Genomic DNA, 14,105 nt, shown 5'->3' on the forward strand with positions numbered 1-14,105 from the left:
TGAGGAGGATGATGATGATGATGATATGTGAACACTCCTGATAAAGTGACAAGACCACCGATGCCCCCAGAAATCACCTCTCTTATGGACCACAAAGCGTTAAACGTTGTAAGTCATTTTAATACACTCCCAAAGTTTTTGACACAGCTCTAATGAAGCTTTATCTTAATATTTTAATGCACGAGTCTACATAAAATGAAGGGCTTCCTGGCAGCATGTGATTTATTGCATAATATACTGTGCGTTTATGATAATGGAGGTATTTGAAATCCCGGCACGGCTATTAAAAAGTGCAAGCATATGCATTATCCGCAGAAACTGAGTTAAGTACGGAAATATATGATGCTAAGATATGAAGCTGCATTTCATCAAGCACTAAAACCTTATACATATACAACTTTAAAACCATTTCCCTGTTTATTTGCAGTATCTCATAGTAACCATGCTAAAGATAGTCCAACACTGTCCCCAAGCACGCAGCTAGGTACTGTAGATGAGAGGAGACCAGAGACAACAAAGAAAGCTCTTTTTCGATGGCTCTGTCTTCCTCTCCTGGGAGCAGCGTCTAAATCACACGATGCTCCTGAAGCTGTCACTGCTGGTCAGGCCATCTAAATGTTGTCAAGCAGAGAAGACGACCGACCTGCCACATCACTGTGGGAGATGGTGGACGGTGCAGATAGAAAGACAACCAAGTTGCACAATATATGGGATGATGTTAGGGGGCTGGTTTACTAGACATGGATTAAGGAATTGGGCCTTGACTGGAGAGTGTGCAGTGGGGAAGATGTTCTGTCTTTTTTTAAGAGCTTTCAGGTTCAGGGGCAGGGGCACATACATTCAGTTAATGGCGTGTCCATCGCTTTATGGAGTCCAAATGGCCTCATCATGTGTTCAAAATGTGATTAAGGTGCACCCTGGAGGCATTGAGCGGGGCTGCAAAACCAGGATTTGATGTGAAGGCTTGCTATATGTGAAAAAAGGAAAATGTGTCATCACCAGAGGACGACACAGAGGACATTGAGTAGAAAATATGTTACCTTATGTTTCTAAAGTGTATGGTGAAGGGAAAGAGGAGCATTATTTTCCGTACTTTACATACAGTCAAGGATGGAAAGTATCATACTCAAATAAGTTACTTTAAAGATATGATACTCAAGTAAAAGTAGTTCTATTAAACTAACTGCTACATTTAAAATAGGGGGTTATATGATGATGTAAAATTAAAAAAGATCACATTTAGGCTACAAAATAAAATAGCATTAAATGTAAACGTATAGCCTTACACTAGAGGAACACCATCACACCACAGAGCACCAATGTCCAACTCCAAACCAACAATAAATGCCATTTCCATAGACAGCACTCTGCAGCCTGTGTGTACAACTGGTTATCAATTACACAACTGCTTTCCTCAGAATAACATTACCAGTAGGCCTATTTCCCAGAAAAGAGGACACAACTCCGACAATTAAACAAAAATGACCGAAAATAAGGCTTCAGAAACTAAATAACCTGACACTTCTTAAGCACACAACACAGAAATATAATGACACACACACACACACACACACACACACACACGTTTCTAGGTAATAAATGAGTTTGTTGTACTCACCTGTCTGAACGCGAGTCTTGTGAACCACGATGTTCAACTTCAAGCAAAAGTCCACTACAGTAGACAGTAGTCCACTCAGCCTCTCTGTCCCAGTATAACCAGTTCCAGTCTCTCTGTCCCAGTATAACCAGTTCCAGTCTCTCTGTCCCACTTCGCGGAGTTTCAAACATTTTGAACTGAAATGTGCTCAGCTGTCACACCTTACAAAGTAAAAGTTCTTCAGTGAACGTAGAAATCTCTGCTGGAGGATCCACAGCACGTATTTTTAGCTGTCAGCATGTTTGCTAGATCCATCACGCACCTGTTGATGACGCAATATAGGAGGTGCGTTTGATTTGGGTCACTTCGATAGAGATAGATAGATAGATAGATTTTTATTGATCCCCAAAAAAAAATGGGAAATAACGGTGTTACAGCAGCAAAATATCAGACACACAGCACACATACAGAGTAAACATTAAAGAATAGGAACTGAACTTAAAGACCAACTTAAAATACACACACACATCAGGAGCTGCTGCAACAGGCTACCGCACGACACAGCGCCATTTTGCTTACCTGTTAGCATGCTCGCCGGGTGGTGCAAACAATCAGTGATTAAGGTAGATTCCACCCTTTTTTTAAAGAGCGGTGCCCGTCCTGCGGCCGCAAACACTCCTGCAGCTTCTTCTCTGCTGCAGCTGGAGATGCCTTTCTTCTCACACAGTTTAGACTTTTTTTTCCTATTTTAGCTATTTTAAAAAAAAAAAACTACAAGCACACAAAAACGTGTTTGTTACAATCCTAATGTGATGTGTTGCCAAGATGTTACCAGAGTAATTTGTTAATTCCGCCGGTCCATGCAGTAGCTAGGCTACTTTCCCTTTTCTTGGCAGACATAGCACCAAAAGGTGGTCAGCCCTATGTTCCCACATTTCTAAGATGTTTCTGGGTTAGGGTTAGGGTTAAAATCTGATACAAATTTAGGAAAAAGGAAATGTGGAATGTGCCTAATTTTGGAGAAAAGAAATCTTAGAAATGTGGGAACTGTGGGAACATAGGGCCTAATTTTGAAAATAAAATCTTAGAAATGTGGGAACTGTGGGAACATAGGGCCTAATTTTGAAAATAAAATCTTAGAAATGTGGGAACTGTGGGAACATAGGGCCTAATTTTGAAAAAAAAATCTTAGAAATGTGGGAACTGTGGGAACATAGGGCCTAATTTTGAAAATAAAATCTTAGAAATGTGGGAACATAGGCACGCTCCCACGAAAAACACAGGTGGAACTAAGAATATGAATTATGTCTTTGTTCTAATTAGGTGGCATAGTTTCAGGCTCTGGTGTTGTGCATGCTAATGAGCTGTTGGTTTGGGAGACTTTTGGAGGGGTCTTCCTGATGAAGAGCTAGCTAAAAAGACAAAGCAAGCGGCAATGTTGTTAGAGAATATCACCACCAAGTGTTTTTTCTTTTCGACATCCTTACATCCCAAACTTTGTTCACATTGACAGGTTATTACTGCAATGTCTGCAGTTACTTTGCAATCAAACACCCAATTTAGAGTTGCATGATAACACTGCTGATAATGCTCGCAAATATCAGAATTAGCTAAAAGAAAGCTTATACACAAAAATACCTCCCATCTTCTGATCGCTGAAGATGGCAACAATGTCAGAATCAGAAATCAGAACCAAAACAAGCTTTATTGCCAGTTTTTTACACATACAAGGAATTTGTTTTGGTGTTGTAGGTGCATGTCACACATTCTCTAAATATAAGAAGGTTAAGAAAATCAAGTATTAGAATACAAACAATATAAGTATCCTGTAAATATATATACACAATATGTATTAAAAATAAAACGAGCAGTACAGCAGAGTAAGTACAGTGGCATGTAGAGCCAGGGGTGGGGTGTGGAGAGAGTCAGGGTGGGTTCCGGGCCTTGTTGGTAAGGCTAGTGGCGGATGGCAAAAAACTGTTCTTGTGGCGTGAGGTTTTGGTCCTGATGGACCTCAGCCTCCTGCCAGAGGGGAGTGTCTCAAAGAGTTTGTGTCCGGGGTGGGAGGGATCAGCCACAATCTTTCCAGCACGCTTCAGAGTCCTGGTGGCGTATAGGTCCTGGAGCGGCAGCAGATTGCAGCCAATCACCTTCTCTGCAGACCGAATGATACGCTGCAGTCTGCCCTTGTCCTTGGCAGTGATAGCAGCGTACCGTATGTGTATAAAGTTATGTCAAAGTTTAATGAAGATTCAAGCTTTAGCATTTGAAATGTTATGTTTGACAAATAAACTCACGTTGTTGTATTATTGTAGAGGTTTTGGAGGACTGGAATTTATCAGTACAAGTAAATATAGGCCTATCCCCTACCAAATCAAATCAGATTTTATTTCAGACTTAATGTAATTTGGTGCTGTCGCTTCATTTATTTCTCTCATAAGCACAGTGGATCAGGTCTGCTGTTTGTCAAATGGGTTGAATATAACAAGCTTGCAGTGTTAATCTAATTTTAGAGTTTCAAGTCTCAGTTAAGATTGAAAGACTGCATGTAATACAAGACAAAGACCCTGTTGCTGAGGATTTGTTTGACACAACATTTGACAGATCGTGTCACGTAGAAGAATGCCTGGAGCACTAATAATAATAAACACACAAATAAAAAATGGATATGTCAGTCATCGCCTGTACTTCTGCTCCCACACCCAAAATAAAACACACCAAAATGTGCTTTATAAGTATAGACATAGACTTCAAATGGGGTTCCCGGTCTTGTGCACACGCACACACACACACACACACACACACACACACACACACACACTATTATGTTCAAACACGGACACACATACACCAAATATAGTATATTTAGCCCTGACACTACTGTTGAAAACAAGAGCACTGAGAGCCATTTCATTTACATGCAAATTGACACCCACCGGTCCACCACACAGTGTCCTGCCTGGCGTGTGTGTGTGTGTGTGTGTGTGTGTGTGTGTGTGTGTGTGTGTGTGTGTGTGTGTGTGTGTGTGTGTGAGCGAGAGCGTGCATGCCTGTGTGAGCAGTGTACGTGTATTCATGCATGTGTGTGAGCAGTGTAGCTCTGCTGGCACTCAGGGAAGGTGCTATTCTGTCCTGCTGCTTTTCCTGCTCCCTGAAACTAGACGCAAAGAGGTAGAAAGACAGAAAAAGAGATAAAAGCTCTGATTTAATTTCCCATTTCAGGTTTAGCAGCTTTCCAGCGGACTAAACATTAACCGGAGCCCATCAAAGAGGCCCCCATGCAGCCTGGATGTTTGTCATCTCCTGTTGGCACTGAGTAACGATGGGCTGAGGCCTACAAGTGTCCTCTGATCAGATTTCTCCTCTTGTCACAAGGAGATAAAGGATCACTTGAAGTGATTAAGCATTTTACAATAATGAGCTCTGAGAGACTGATCATTACAGCAGGGGGGGGAAATGTGGCAGTAATAACTGAACTTGATAGGGTAACGTTGAAATTCAATGGTAACACCCCCTGAGTTGGCAGACTGAACCCGTTCTTCACCGGTGTCAACTGTGAGAGGTAATATAAGTGCTACTGTCAGATGAGGAACAGCAGTGCAGAAAGGACATTGTTTTTCAATTAGATATCTGTCGCTCTCTGCTGGTTAACATGAAGCACTGCATAAAATCTCTGTTACAATTTTTTCCAACAGCTTACACACAAAATCCCCCGACACACAAGCACGCACAAACATACACAACACACACACAGACACACACACACACACACACACACACACACACAGACATATTCTTTATTCTAAAAATGATACCTTTGGTTTACATATGCTTGTAGTTTTGTTTTCTTGTTTCATGCTACTGTATACAACACTGTGCTACTCTTACAAACTTAATGTTTTGCCCAATAAATATTTTCTGTTTTACTGTAACATTGCATTAATGTTTACAGTGCACTTTTCAACCACTCTCAGCAGATCAGATTACTTTCACTCCTGAACATTGTAAATGGAAATATAAGCCTGTGAAAGACAAAAGAGCTTTAGATTTAGAACAACAGTGTACATGGTATATCCAAAAATGTACTATTATGAAAAAAGTGTTTGCCATTTCATGTAAATGTTTCATTTTGAGATGTGTTTATGGCATTTTGAGTATTTGGGAATTGTGTGTAGAGTTTTGGAAAAAGGAGACATAGCTTTGAAAAACGTGTGTAAGCAGTTGTAAAAAACTGTAAATCACATTGTGCTCTCTCCTGCATGCGCTCTATATAAAAGTGCATGCATGCATAATATATAGGCTATTTGAGATTTATGTTTTTGGTTACACTTTATGAGACTTTATGATTTTAATTACTTGATTTGGTCTAATTATAGGGGGAAATGTTTATACATAGTTGGTGATTTCCAGGAGCATTTTCCTCAAACGTCTCCATTTTGAACACAAGTAAATATTAATTATTCTTTTGTTGTTGAAAACTTTATTTTCCATATGCTGAATTAATTGTTTGTATTGCACATTTTTTCGTGGTCAACTGACTAAAAGACTGTCTAAGTCAAAGGTTCTGTTTGTTTTTAAATAGAGAATATACCAGGGACCCCCTCACGTATGTCCCTTGGAATAGTTTTACATAGACATTTTTTACACTTCTATAGTCTCATCTACAAAAATGGGTTTGTTGTTTAAAATATTAATATTGTTTATGAATGTAGAATCTATTCCATGACCAGAAGCGCTTTGCTAGATGTTGCCAATTGTTATAAACATTATCAAAGTGCTGTATTCTCTGTTGGTATTCTCCAAGTATCTGAAGTACAAGTATAAAACCAATTACACAAAAAAAACTATTGTACGTACAACGCAATCCATCCCTCCCTAAATAAAACCAATTAACCAATCAGTCACTGTGGGCCGATTTCATTTGCTATTAAGAGTCGTTTAGTGAAGGCTGCGGTATAGAGTGGCAGATAATCAGCACCACATTTGATTATCCGTTAAGAGAATTATTCACTCCTCAGTGTGAGGAACTGGCCGCTTTACAGAGATTATTTCTGTTATCATGGAGCTGAATTGCTCAGCCAAAGGCCTCAATCTGATTTAGCACTATCAGAGAGAACAACGCCGTTGTAAATTGTGCTCATACTGTCAGATTACTCAAATGTGTGTGTGCGTGTGTGTGTGTGTGTGTGTGTGTCTGTGTGTGTGCATGCGCACGTTCCTTCATGTGTGTATACTTGCAATCTAGTTTAATTAACCCAATAGCAATTTCAAGGTTAATTTCTCTGCATGTTTAATTATTTCAATCAACGTTGGAAAAAGACAGTGTTACTTAGTGTTGATTGGGGTGTCGCTGGTTAGTTTATTCAATCAAGACGTACCAGCGTTCATTGGCATTTCTTTAAACCAATCTCAATCGTCTTGGACAGTGCTAAGCGCCAGACAGAGCCACGGTGCCGCTGCAAAATAGCCTCGGGAAGGAACTTTCTGGAACTGTCTGGATTTACCCTGCATAGATCTGAGGAGCAGTTAACCATAGTCTTCATAAATCCATCGGAGTTTAGAATGCCAACACAAAGGAAGCGTAAGGTTACGGACATCCGGCGGAATTTCCGTCGGCAACGGAGCAATCCTGGAAGTGGAACGTCGTGGATATAGACTAGTCTGCCCCTAACTTTTCCAATATGAGGTTTAAGCCTTGTGCAGTTACAGAAATGCCACATTTTAAACATTTAAAAAATGCTTTTGAGTTGCATTATGGGAAGTGTAGGATCCAGAGTTTTTATAACTTGGCTCATACTAGTGATTAAAATATCAGAATATCTTGGCCTCGGCTGCATCAATTTTGATCATTCGATTTTTTTAATATATACTACCGGTCAAAAGTTTGGGGTCACTTAGAAATTTCCATTCCACTCCATTACAGACAGAATACCAGCTGAGATCAGTTGCATTGTTTTTTTACAGTAACCATGGCAGCAGTTTTCAGATTACATTATGTGCTTACATAATTGCAAAAGGGTTCTCGACTGTTGTAGAAAGAAGTGGCTGATCTTTAATGTATACTATACTATATGCTATACTGTACTATATACTATAATATCTACATTGCCCATTATCAGCCACCATTCGTCCAATGTTCCAAAGGCACATTCTGTTGACTAACCTGATATCATTTTAAAAGGCTAACTGAGAAAACATTGGAGAACCCTTTTGCAATTATGTAAGCACATAATGTAATCTGAAAACTGCTGCCCTGGTTAAAAAAAAACAATGCAACTGATCAGCTGGTATTCTGTCTGTAATGGAGTGACCCCAAACTTTTTTTTATATATATATATATATATATATATATTGCAAGCCTCCCAACTTTGTAATATAACAAATAAACCCTCATAAATAATCATCAAAAGCTTTATTGAAGTGTAGTTTGAGGGTTGCAAATAAACTTCTTCTACAATGATACAGAGAATAAATTACTGTATATCAATTTGAATGTTTTATCAACAAAACCATTGTGATGTTATCCTTTGCCCTGCAGTATGGCATAGTAAATAATGTATTAAATATGATCATGTTTCTACTGATGTACAGTGTATTGGTAAATATAACAAAATAAGAAACAAAGGTTCCTTTAAACAACGTTGCAGCACAGAACATTTTAAGACAATCATTCATTGTATGACAAGTAGGGAGCTGCATCTAACAAAACTGGATCAACTCTTTCATGCTGCATCCCTTCTCACAGCAAATATCAGACATTGTTCCGGCAGCTCGTCTAATCCGAGAGGGCAGGGTGTACCACTGAGGAGCCAAGGAGAAGACACCCTTTTCCCCGTCAGATTCTGGAGGGCTGGGGGATGCCTCCGTAGCCTGGTGCTCCTCTGTGAAGGCATCCTGGCCCCCTGTGCAAAGGAGGTGGAAAGACACCTGGGATTTAACGACGTCCCTGAAAATGTGTAGTTTTGTGCTTGGAACTTCTTGTGAAACACAAGTCACTCAGGGAAGACACAGATTGTACAATTTTGGAGTTAACCCAATGATCCAAGGGTATGCAGTTAACAAACAATAAAGCAATGAAGGCTAAAAGGACATTAATATATAAGAGACAGGACTTAAACATAAAAATAAATCATGAATGTCAACTGAACGTTGAGAAATAAAAAAAAAGAAAATACAAATATATATATATATATATATATATATATATATACATATATTTCTTTAGTATTATTTATAAAGGACAATGCACATTAATTAACATTTCTGTGACTGTGCCAGTGTTAGCCAGTTGGCAAATTTTCAACTGCGGTCCTTTGGCACGATGTTTTGAGACCAGAGCAACAGGAAACAGCAAGACATTAGTACAGGATAAATGTACAGAGAGAAGTCAATAAGACACCATAAAGAGGTATATAGAACTTGTTTTGTTTTTCTTATAATGTAAAAAGTGAAGTCCCATATCTTGCTGGATCAGTGGTCAGATATTCACAAAGTTCAGCAGGAATGACTCTCGGTCAATGCACCTGATGTCTGAAAATGTATGATAAAGTACTTACAGTGAGAGACGTATTGCCGCTGGGCCAGGTCTGCTTCCAGGATGCTTCTCCTCACCCGTGAGTTGCCACAGGACGTCACAGCCAGACGTATCAGATCTCTCCCACACATCTTAATCCTGTCCTGTGCATGGGCCTCACCCACTGCAGCCACCAGCACCACCATCAGAGGCACCAAAGACCTAGCAGCAGACATTGTATGGTGGTTATTACTGTTGGTCAGAGTTTGAGAATCAATGGGATCAGAATGGGATGAAAGATGAGCGTTAGGGTTAGGTGTGTGGAGAGCAGGGGTTTATATAGTCAATGTGTGTTACCAGGAGCAGTGGTTTAAAAAAAAACGCTGAGGTCAGAGTTCTCCAACAGATGTATTCAGCCTTGTTGAAGGATAAGCATGTCCTGATCTAGAGCTCATCGTGAGAGTGATGCAAGTCACCTCAAGGCTAAAAGCTTTCGTCAAGATAACAAACGTGTCATGTGACAGTGATCTACCGCTTAAAAACATCGGAGGTATTAAGTTAGAAATGTTGTTGCACGTGCACACACATGCACACAAACGTTTTAGGCTTGATTTTAAGATTTTATTGTTTACGTAAAAATTACTGAAATGGCAGTGGTGGAATGTAGCTACATACATTTACTTGAGTCTTTTCTTTTCATGTCACTTTCTACTTCTACTCCGCTACATTTCAGAGAGAAATATTAAACTTTTTACTCCACCACTTTATTCTGACATCTTTAGTTACTAGTTCTTTTACAAATTTAGATTTTTGCACACAAAACACATGTTTATAAAATGATATTTTATTATAAATTAAACTACCCAACAATACACAGGCCTACAAGTCCAGCTGAAATTGTTAGCCGATAAAACACTTAGTTTATTGACAGAACTGTTTCTAAAATGTGAGGATTTTTCTGCATTGCATACTTTTACTTTTAATACTTTAAGTATATTTTCCTGATGATACGTACATACTTTTACTTAACATTTTTCAATGCAGGACTTTTACTTGTAACAGAGTATTTTGACAGTGTGATATCAGTACTTTTACTCAAGTAATGGATCTGAATACTTTTTCCATCTCTGCTAAATGGGATAGCTCCAACCTATCTCTTCTTGCGGTCCCAAGATCAAGGCTGAAGCAAAGGGGAGGCTGTGGAATGAGTGGCCCCTTTTAAACCCCGTCAAACAATTTTTTATACTATTATTGTCAACTGTTTATGTTTTTTTAATGTTCTTTATGGCTCGGAGGTAGAGTAGTAACACAAGGTTGGCAGTTCAATCCCAGGTGGCTCTGGCCACATGTCAAAGTGTCCCTGAGCAAGACACTGAACGTTGGTCCCTGTATGCTTTATAAGTAGCTGTCCACTGCTCCTAATACTTGGATGGGATAAGAATGCAGAAATGACATGTCACTACATTGTACTGTGTATATGTGATTATTAAGTGCAAAGTTGTTGTTTTTTGGATTGGATTTGGATGCACACACACACACACACACACACACACACACACACACACACACACACACACACACACACATACACCTAAACACAAACACACACACAAGCACACACACAAATACACACAAACACACACACACTCACACGACAACTGTTTGAATACATAAATGCAAAATGCAGACGGATACACTTTTGTTCTCTTCTGTTTTTGTTGCTCTGTTAATGTTTCATCTTGTGTCTTGCAATACATTTTCTCCAACAAATTACATGAACTGCTGTTTTGCTCGCAGCATTTACATATGTTTGTTTGGAAATTGTCAAAACATCATAATTTATGTTCTTACAGTGAACTATTTTCCTTGAATATGAGTTGCCTTTGCACCTTATCTTGACACATCTTGAGGGATAAGAGCTAACTGGAACACAGTGCAACTGGCAAAGATTTGTCAAGGATATTGACGCAGCAATTCACACACGTGGTTACCCCAGGCCCTATACTAAATTTGCACAATCATGCCAGAGATGACTTTTATATTTCCAAGCACTGATGAAAAATGTGAAAGGTGGCACTTTTATATCTTAATCTGGCTATGCATGGCATTTTAACCTCTGACGACGATATCCTTCACTGGTAACCAGTGATTAGATTATTACCCAGGATAGTGAATTGAAAACACTTTAGCTGTTTATTCTTTAAACCTCACTGTCTCTTTGGTTGCTTTCACACCTGAGCTGTACGGTCTGTTTGATCCGAACCTTGGATCGTTTCATCTGATAGCCCTCTGGTGCGGACCAAACAACTGAACTCCGAGCCACTTGCAAACGGTGCACTAGAGTTAGATTGACTTTAGGTAAGAATGCAATCCGACCCAAATACAGCAAGTGAACCAAAAAACAGTGCATAGCCTGCAATTTCAACCTTGCACACAATATATAGACTTATATATGATTTAAAGATTGATAACTTTCAGATTCACAACCTATTCTGACCATACATCGCTGGTCATCTGTGTGACAACACATCATCTCATCAGGGCCGCCATCTCCTTGACTCGCAACCCTAGACGTAATAAATTGAATGTTGCTCCATTATTTCTGAGACCAGAAGTGTTTTTCCAATTTCACTCTGATATTCTATTCAATAGACCAGCGACTGTTTCGACTGTGTGACAATTGTTTCCAAGGTTTGGTGCGTTTGACAAAGTGCAGTCTGAACGCTAACAGAACCACGTGAAAAATGTTGCAACTTCACCCCCGAATCGCACCGAGTCTACCCAAGGGGGTAAGCCTCTCCCCGCAACGCGTAGCTCCTATGGCGCCATTTTGAGGCTACCAAGCCATCACCTCCCGTTAGCATCCCATTGACTGCCATTCATTTTGACGTCACTTTGACAGCGAATAACTTTACATCTGAAGCATTTAAAGACTCTATTTGTCCATTGTTTATTTCTAAAGAAACACGACAATGTATAAAAGGCTCCATTACCTTGTATCTCACGTTATTGCTCCGTAGTAGACGTTTTTGTAAAAATAGGCTAACGATTGTGTCATAACCACGCGACTTACTGTCTCATAGTAGAGGAATTACCGTATAGTACAGGAGAAGCTCGCAGGCAGTTTCGACTTACATTAGCTGTTTAAGTTGAATTACTAATGTTAACTAGCATTTTAGTTAGCAATAATTAGCCTGTGCCTATGTTATCTCCTTACATATACCTACGCTCTCCGTCTCTGCAAGATTCGGAATGATTGAGATTTCTCTTGGCACAGCTACCAGAAGACTTACAACTTTCAGACAGGTTGCTCACGTCACATCTACGTCTTCAAGCTCAGTTGGAGGCTGCGCAGTAACGCTCAGCCATCACCGGAAAAGTGCTTCTAATATCCTTCACTGGTCTCCGTCCAGAGCAACGGGATCTGTTGGTCCATATTTAACTGTCTATGAGTCTACCCAACTACAGGTGTGAAAGCGCTCTTAATCTGTATTTCTTGTAGAACGTGTTAAAGTTGATGCTGTTCATTTACATTTTCAAATGAGTCAGTACAGCCAGATATTACAGACGTTAAACTAACCACAGTTTATTTTGGTCATCGCAATACTGGCCATTGTACCACTGATGTCACCATGGACTCAAGAGAAATGTCTACTGTGAACTATCAATGCCTCAGTGTTTTCTGTTTTATTGTTATGTTCTGTGATATGTCTTGTTTGGCACTTCAGGGCCACCATAATTAGATGCAAAATTAGTCATACGTTTATGTTGTTTTTTTTGTTTCCCAGTCTGATGTGTTTCTTTATTGATGTAGTTTGAAGCTGCTCTAATTGATATTTTATACAAAGATTGGATCAAAGGACTGCGTCTTGTGAAAAGGGTCGTTCATAGTGCATGAATAGAGAATTATCACTCGTCCCTCCAGTTCCCCTCAGCTCTACAGAGCATATTAGCATCTTTCAGCTCCTTGTTTTGGTTTTGACTTTACTGTTTTCAGTCCCACTGCTCTCATCAACCTTGTTAAGCAGCAAAAGCACGGTGTTTTCTGCTCTGATAAAATGACTGTGCACTCCCTCCTCAGCACTAAATGGCAGCCAGAGAAAGTTAATGACATTTAGCAGTTAAAGAGCCAGATGTTTTCCTCAGGAGTTGGTGGAGACCAAAACAGAGCTGCAGGGAGAGTAAATATTGGACTCCAAATAAATGCTAATGTTGCTGTGTGCTGGTGGTTTGAATAGCACCTGTTGGCTAAGTACTTAAAATCACTTTTTACTGCTTTATGGTCATTCAAACTTATGGGGCCTGGGTAGCTCACCTAGTAGAGCGTGCGGCCCATATACAGAGGCTCAAAGCTGTTTCTTCTTCTGCGAGCCGCACACCTCCAAGATTTTGTAACAATGTTGATGCGGTCGCATAGACGGCGTTGCAATGATTGGCTACAGTAGAGAAGAAGTCTGTTCTTTAGGCCACTCTGACCGCAATCAGTATGAAAGACCAGATGGTTCGTGGCGACCATGTGCCGCCGTCCGCAGCACCCTGACCTCGCTGAACGCGATAAGCATGAAACAGCTTTCAGTCTTCGCCTTTGCTGCATGTCATTCCCCCTCCCTCTACCCTTTCACACCTTATGTGTCCTTTCAAACTAAGGCCTAAAATGCCAAAAAGAATAATCTTGAAAAAATAAATATAAAATACGTATAGACCCATGCTTGTGTATCAGTGTATCCGGTATTGTCACCCTATTTCTGTTGTGTCAAAGATTGTATGTGTACATGTGTCTGTCTGTCTGTCTGTCTGTCTGTCCGTGTGTCTGCGTCTGTCCTTTGCCCGATGTCCCTCTTGGCTGCATCTATTCCTGTCCATTCAGTCCTGGCTGAGTCATGTGAGACAGCCAGGATCTCTTAGTACTATTGAGTTTTTATTGATGCTGACAAGACTAGTAAACCACTGGCATCTTTCCCATTGGCTTATCCTGTAATACTATTAGACAGGCAG

The 14,105-nt window shown here is 39.9% G+C and overlaps 1 protein-coding gene across 1 annotated transcript; it reads right to left on the minus strand.

The window, feature by feature from the left end:
* Positions 1-8,296: 8,296 nt before the first annotated feature.
* On the minus strand, positions 8,297-13,973 carry insl3 (insulin-like 3 (Leydig cell)). The gene is made up of 4 exons (XM_078263508.1): positions 13,929-13,973; positions 12,643-12,681; positions 9,154-9,376; positions 8,297-8,499 (listed from the first exon to the last, which is right to left on the minus strand). Exons 1-4 carry the CDS (start codon positions 13,971-13,973, stop codon positions 8,297-8,299), a joined length of 510 nt encoding a protein of 169 aa, XP_078119634.1.
* Positions 13,974-14,105: the final 132 nt, after the last annotated feature.

The sequence above is a fragment of the Sander vitreus genome, chromosome 12 (genome assembly GCF_031162955.1).
Source record: "Sander vitreus isolate 19-12246 chromosome 12, sanVit1, whole genome shotgun sequence".
Taxonomy (NCBI): domain Eukaryota; kingdom Metazoa; phylum Chordata; class Actinopteri; order Perciformes; family Percidae; genus Sander; species Sander vitreus.

Bases quoted from the DNA above. Each gene is read 5' to 3' on its own strand.
- insl3 (XM_078263508.1), bottom strand. From the start codon at position 13,973: ATGGACAGGAATAGATGCAGCCAAGAGGGACATCGGGCAAAGGAC. The intron at 12,682-13,928 runs AGACGCAGACAC...GTGGTTAGTTTA, and splicing joins AGGGACATCGGGCAAAGGAC to ACGTCTGTAATATCTGGCTG. The intron at 9,377-12,642 runs GTAAATGAACAG...ATTGATTCTCAA, and splicing joins GTACTGACTCATTTGAAAAT to ACTCTGACCAACAGTAATAA.